Here is a 6,347-nt window from a genome sequence, read left to right on the forward strand (position 1 = left end):
TACGGTAACTTCTCCGCAAGGGGCGATGATCCGATGAATGGCCCGGCCATCACACATCTTAATTGCTTACTGGACATGCGCAGCGTACAAACACCGACCCAACACAGCGACGCATGCATGCATGCTGCACGCAGGCAGGCAGGCAGGCAGGCCAGTGCAGGCTTCCCGCCCAATTCTGCGGCTGGCTGACTCTCGCCGCACTAGGCATCGCTCCCGATGCATGCCCAATTAATCTTCTGCAGCGTGTATGAAGCCAGCAATAACATCATCAGCAGCAGCAGCAACGACAGCGGCTTTGGCAAAACAACAACAACAGCACAGCAGCAACAGCGAGCAACACAACCGCATCAACACAGCACACACACAGCAACAACAAGCAGAAGCAACAAGCGCAGACAACAACAACAAGCAGCAGTAACAGCAACACCAACAACCAACACAACAGCAACAGCGCGGGCGCAGCCACACACGGCGCGCACCGTGCATGGTAAACGATAATATCGGCCAAAACCAACCACAGGTCGCCCTTCCAGGTACAAGAGAAAACCTTTCTCAATCTTCCGCATGCTCACCCCTCACGATATCACTCCTCTTCTCTGTGGTGTGTGTGTGTGTGTGTGTGTGTGTGTGTGTGTGTGTGCTGTGTGTGTGTGTGGTTGTGTGTGCGGCCACGCGTGCGTGCGTCGTCGGCGTGTGCGTGTGCGTGTCCTGCTCTCTCACTCTCTACGCTCTCCGTCCCTCTCTCTTCTTTCACTCCTCTATCTCCATCCCTCTCTCTCGTTTTAACTCCCTCAATTTTGGCATTACCACTCCCTTCCCTAACATTTAGACACGAGAGCAGCCCAGCGCGCTCAAACCACTCTTAATATTCACTTACAGCATAAAAAGAATGCCTCACTTTACAAGTCAATGAAACTCAATGATATTAAAGCGGCTGCAAATGTATGAGGTCCCCGGTCGATCGATGGCAGGCAGTTCGCAGTGATCACGTGTCAATCCAACGCAGTCTCCTTAAAACGCACGCCAGCACGCACGCACGCAAGCACGCGCGCCACACCGCACTGACGGACCGCACACGAACGGATGTAAACACCGCAGACAGAAACAAACGCACACGCACGCACGCACGTAATCGCAGCAGTGGCCGGCGGAACGAAGATTTTAAGAGACGAGACGCGTTAAAATTAACAGACGCACGCACATAAAACGACTCATGCGGGAGTGACGTCCGCCACACTCCCTCCTCCTCCTTCTTTCTCCTCTCCCTTCTCCTCCTCCGGCCTGCGCAAAACCGCTTCACCGTGCCACAAAACCCGCTCACGGCCGATAATGCTCTATAGCTGCGGCAAGCCGTTATGAATTTCATGGCGGCTGATTCATTAGTGCTGTTCGGAGATTTGTCGCTAACGAGAAACAATCGTCACTTTCCGCCGCGGGGCGATGCTCGAATCCTGCCCCATACTGCACGCTCAGCACAATGAAGCTTAAACACAGGCTCGCACGCTAGCTGCTCGCTTCACTCTCTCTCTCTCTCTCTTCTCTTTCTATCTCTCTCTCTCTCATCTCTCTCTCTCTCTCTCTCTCTCTCTCTCTCTCTCTCTCTCTTCTCCTCTCGCTCCTCTCTCTCTCTCTCTCCTCTCTCGCATCTCTCTCTACTCTGTATCTTCTCTCTCTCTCTCCGTCCTCGCTCTCTCTCTAAATCTACCTTACTCTTCCTCTCTCTCTCTCTCTCTCCCTCTAAATCTATCTTACTCTCTCTCTCTCTCTCCCTCTAAATCTATCTTACTCTCTCTCTCGCGCGCTCGCTTTCTCGCACTCTCTTTCTATCTTGCTCTCTCTTTCTCTCCCCACTCTTATTCATTATTCCATCCCCCTGTCTCTCCCCTCTCTCTCATCATTCCCCTCCCACCTCTCTACCCCTATCTAGCCGGTTATCTCGCGCTCTCCCCACTCCCTTCTCTCTGCCTTCCCTCTGTCGCCGCCGCTGAGGCGAATACGACAGAAATACGATAAACGTGGCAGACGAGCGGAAGACCGGCCGGACGGACATCGTGTTTAAGGGCGCCAATAGTCATATATATCAGGAGTAGATAGTAGGGAATCCCTATTATCTACTCCTGATATATATGTTGCAGACCTCGTCTGCCTGGCTTCACACCCCGCCCATCCCTCCCGCCATCCATCCCCCATACCCCGCGCACGCGCTATCTCTCCGTTATTCGTAGGAAAAAGTCGCCGCCGCCGCCGCCGCCATCTTTGCTGAAGACGGATTTCAATTAAGTTTGATTCTGCGCGAGCGGAAGCCGGATAAAACACGGTATGGCGAGAAAAAAAAAACGTGCGCGGCATGTGAACGGAGGGGATTAGATGATTGCAAGCCATGGTTTTTCATCGGACGTTAGAAGTTGGTAGAGCGCGGCGGGGAGGCGGGATGGTGGACGTGGCTGGTAGGTGAGCCCGCGGAGAAGGTGGAGGAAACGGCAGGGATCTATCGACAGTGGGAAGGCAATGGATTTAAGCACGGAGAGAACATTTGCGCAGATGTAGGGGAGCGCCTGGGATGATCGGATCCATCGGATGAAAGCCGTAGAGAATGTTGGAGATTTGTGCAACATGACACTGGTGCAGTGTCGGGATATCAGGAGACGTCATGTAGCCACGAACGAGAGACGTCAGGGAGCGGTATAGCAATTCTGCGGAGGGGAATTTCTTCGAGAGATTAGAGGCGGGGTGTAGCCGGGGAGTTGGAGTAGAGCTTGGAGGCAGAGAGAAAAAAACCTATTAGCTCATTACCCCAACCGCAGCAGCAGCAGCAGCAGTAACACCAGCAACAGCAGCAGCAGCAGCAGCAGCAGCATAGAGAGAGAGAGAGAGAGAGAGAGAGAGAGAGAGAGAGAGAGAGAGAGAGAGAGAGAGAGAGAGAGACAGGGGAGATGCGAAACATCCCGATCCACGCAGACACGAGCCAACGTAGCCATCATACACAGAACCTACGCTGCGCGTACACACAGACACAGACACGTACACAGACGCGTAGAGGCAGCGCGACTCTTCCCTGTGGCGTTGTGTGGGAAGCCACACTATAGCATGACAAAGCTTGACACGCGTGAGCAGCAGTGCACGACACGGCGTCGCTCAAATCACGCTCGCTCACTCGCACATCGAATTATCCCCCCCCCCCGAGACCGAGAAGGATATCGATACAGAGGACGGCGAGGCGTGGGGATGAGAGACTGGCGGCGGGTGCAGGCAAAACGCGCTGGGTCCCCCCCTCCTGAGGAATTTGGAGGAATCTGTGAAGCGGTGAAATCGCTTGAATGGTAACGCTGGTAAACGACATAACGAGATCGCACGACGAAGCAGCTACGAATTTTCCATCGAGGTTTTGCTATTATTCGGGTGTGGGGTGTGGGGTGTGGGGTGGGGGTGGGGGGGTGTTGGCTGATATGCACGTGCGTGCACACGTCGCTCACAATCATCACCCGAAGTGAGGACACTGGAAAGGAGTTCGACGCTACGACAAACCTACTTCTAAGGGTTAGTTGTCGGTGCGCACGACGAGATGAAAGGGCCAACGGGATGAAAACGTTTTGTAACCCTATTATGTTCTTCCACCCAACCCGTCGCGCACAAATACAATCGCATCGCCGTGTGATCGCGCGTTCACCTGGCGGATTCCACGTAACGAGAACAGCCTGTGAGAAATCCAAGAAGCTTAGAAAGCTCGGAATCGTTTTGATTAAAATCCGGCCAAGATTAAAACAAAACAGAAAAAACTCCAACGCTTCGTTATCTCGCCGACATACGCTAACATTTTCGCTGCACTCCGTCAGGTGGCACCACAGTAGCTGACGGTCGGGACCTCTCTAGCCCCGCGAAGCAATAACTGGCGGAGGCGTGCGTGTTACCTCGCACCTCCCCCTCCCCCCAGTCGCGCTCTGTCGCACAGGTACACGTTTATAAAACGCAGTCAAGCCTGCCACTGACTAGCTGTGTTCGTTGCAGACAGAATAGCACTCTTGTCCCCCCCCCCAACCACCCCCATATACTGTCGCCACCGCAGCGACCGTTACGTCTGAAAGGCGGGAACGCTGAGGGTAAACGGACTGCTAACGGCAGACAGCCCGCCTGGCGTCTGCCGCCCGCCCTCAGCTGCCTACGTATGCGTGCCTGTCTGTGTGCGGCGGTGAGCCGCGTACGTAGCGAGAGTAATAGCTACATCTATCACAACAAAATTTAATTAGAAGAATTTAATTAGAAAGAACATTTAATTACAAAAATAACTACAGCAGTGGGGGGCAGCAGCAGCAGCAGCAGCAGCGCAAATATGAAATTCATCGCTATAAGACTGGGGCAATGAACCTCACTAAATCTGCATTTTCCTCGTACAGCCCAAGATGTGACATGGCTGGGTATGTGATATAATATATATATACATACATATATATATAACACCGTCTATACGACGCTATCCCGAGACAGATCTTAACTCGGGTTAGCTTAACCCCCATATACCCATCGTGAGCTTAAGCTAATCCGGGTTATCTTAACCCTAGATAGACCCTCGTGTTAGGCTTATCCTGGGATAAAAATCCTCGTGTAGACCAAGATTATATGATCTGGACCACCGCACTATACACAGCTTAGCGATGTCGCGCGACACGGCGCAGGACCGAACGAGAGTTAACGAGAGCTCGAGAGAACCCGCGAGAGACCAGTGAGCAGCTGAGCATGTATCCGTCACCGCAGAGCGTGAGTGGGTCAGATAGAGCAACCGGCCGAAAGGAGAAACAGACCGAGTGGCGTGAACCCGATCGAAGCGTTACCGCACTATATATGCTGCTGACCTAACTACCGAGGTGCTGCTAATGATCACAGCTAAATCCATACACCAAGCTGTAAATTATATACTACGTAGCTTCTCGATCACTGAACACACGTTCGACAAGCAATAGAGCTAATAATCAGCACTTCACTGCACTGTGACACTCTGCCAATGCTTTCACTACATTCACACAACACGATAGCAAAAACAAAAACAACAACAACAACAACAACAGTAGCAGTAACAACAATAACACCACCACCACCAACAACAACCAAAATACCAGAAACAAAAACAAAAACAACAACAACAACAACAACAACAACAAAAACAACAACAACAACAAAAACAACAACAACAACAACAACAACAACAACAACAGCAACAGAACGACGACTAACCGCTGTCCAGTTTCTTGCGCCATTCCTCGGAGTGCTTCTTCAGCATGTGCGCGTACTTCGTCTCAATGTCACACCTGTCCTTGATCATCTGAATCAACTCCTTGGACAACGCGTAACCGTCGTCCACTCTCTTGACCGTCCGCCGGTACTGACCGACCTCCCAGAACGAGTCGGATCCGATGACGAGCGTGTCGTCTGCCGATGACGTCATCGCAGCGGCAGATCAGCAATGTTCACTTGTCCGAGTGTTGCGCGACGCGCTTATTTCAATCACGACGAACACGACTGCTGCGAGAGAACAAGACGAGGCACACATGAATACAGATCGCGCAACGTCAAAAAACAAATTAAACAAACGTCAAAACACACATGTCGGGAAATAGACAGCACTGACAGCAACTTCTCTTTTTCGTCTTATACATTATTACAAGAGCTAATAATACCTTATATTTATAGGTATTATTAGCTCTTGATTATTATACTGTATTACATCCGTAAATACAGACAACATGGCGAGAGTACGCGAACGAAAGTGTACGGCTCGAAAAACGACCTGATATCGGCGGACGAACATTGAGAAAACGAGAGATGATTGCGAGATTAAGTGCCGACTACCGGCACACACGAGCCTCGCCTCGGACGTGGCCTTCAGCTCACGACCCAAAGCCGTAGAAGAACGCCGTCAAACGGGAGTCACTCGCAAGAACTCCGAGGAGTTCCGCGCGGCCGCACCACCACTCGCGAGGGAAGCTCACCCGTCCTCCGAGCGGAGGAGGAGGAGGAGGAGGAGGAGGAGGAGGAGGAGGAGGATGAGAAGGAGAAGGAGAAGGCCGAGCACGAGCGATGCTGCACGATGAATCCCTCTGAGCTTCACCCGCTAGAACCCACCTGCCCCGGCAACGTTCTCGCAGCATTCGCATAGCGAGCGCAGTCGCGCGTAAATCATCGCAGTAATGATGGCAGGGGAAGACGAGCGTGCTCTTCTCCACTCATATCCGAGTCGCCATCTGTCCCGACGCGCGCAATCTAATATCATTCCACGTGCATTCACGATCATAACTTGACTTATCGTTCGCGCGCGAGAGAGAGAGAGAGAGAGAGAGAGAGAGAGAGAGAGAGAG

At 52.2% G+C, this 6,347-nt stretch overlaps 1 protein-coding gene across 5 annotated transcripts in view; it reads right to left on the minus strand.

Moving 5' to 3' along the window:
• The window catches only part of LOC106807905 (protein kinase C and casein kinase substrate in neurons protein 1-like), a 57,773-nt gene that overhangs the window by 24,770 nt on the left and 26,656 nt on the right, over positions 1-6,347 (minus strand). For 3 of the 5 annotated variants that reach the window (XM_014810413.1, XM_014810416.1, XM_014810411.1), the window contains exon 2: positions 5,227-5,514. In XM_014810413.1, coding sequence (XP_014665899.1) covers positions 5,227-5,437 — 211 coding nt within the window. In that variant the 5' untranslated portion in view covers positions 5,438-5,514. The remainder of the gene's footprint in view (positions 1-5,226; positions 5,515-6,347) is intronic. The other 2 variants (XM_014810414.1, XM_014810415.1) reach the window with 1 other exon arrangement.

Source organism: Priapulus caudatus, unplaced genomic scaffold (assembly GCF_000485595.1).
Source record: "Priapulus caudatus unplaced genomic scaffold, Priapulus_caudatus-5.0.1 Scaffold241, whole genome shotgun sequence".
Lineage (NCBI taxonomy): Eukaryota > Metazoa > Priapulida > Priapulimorpha > Priapulimorphida > Priapulidae > Priapulus > Priapulus caudatus.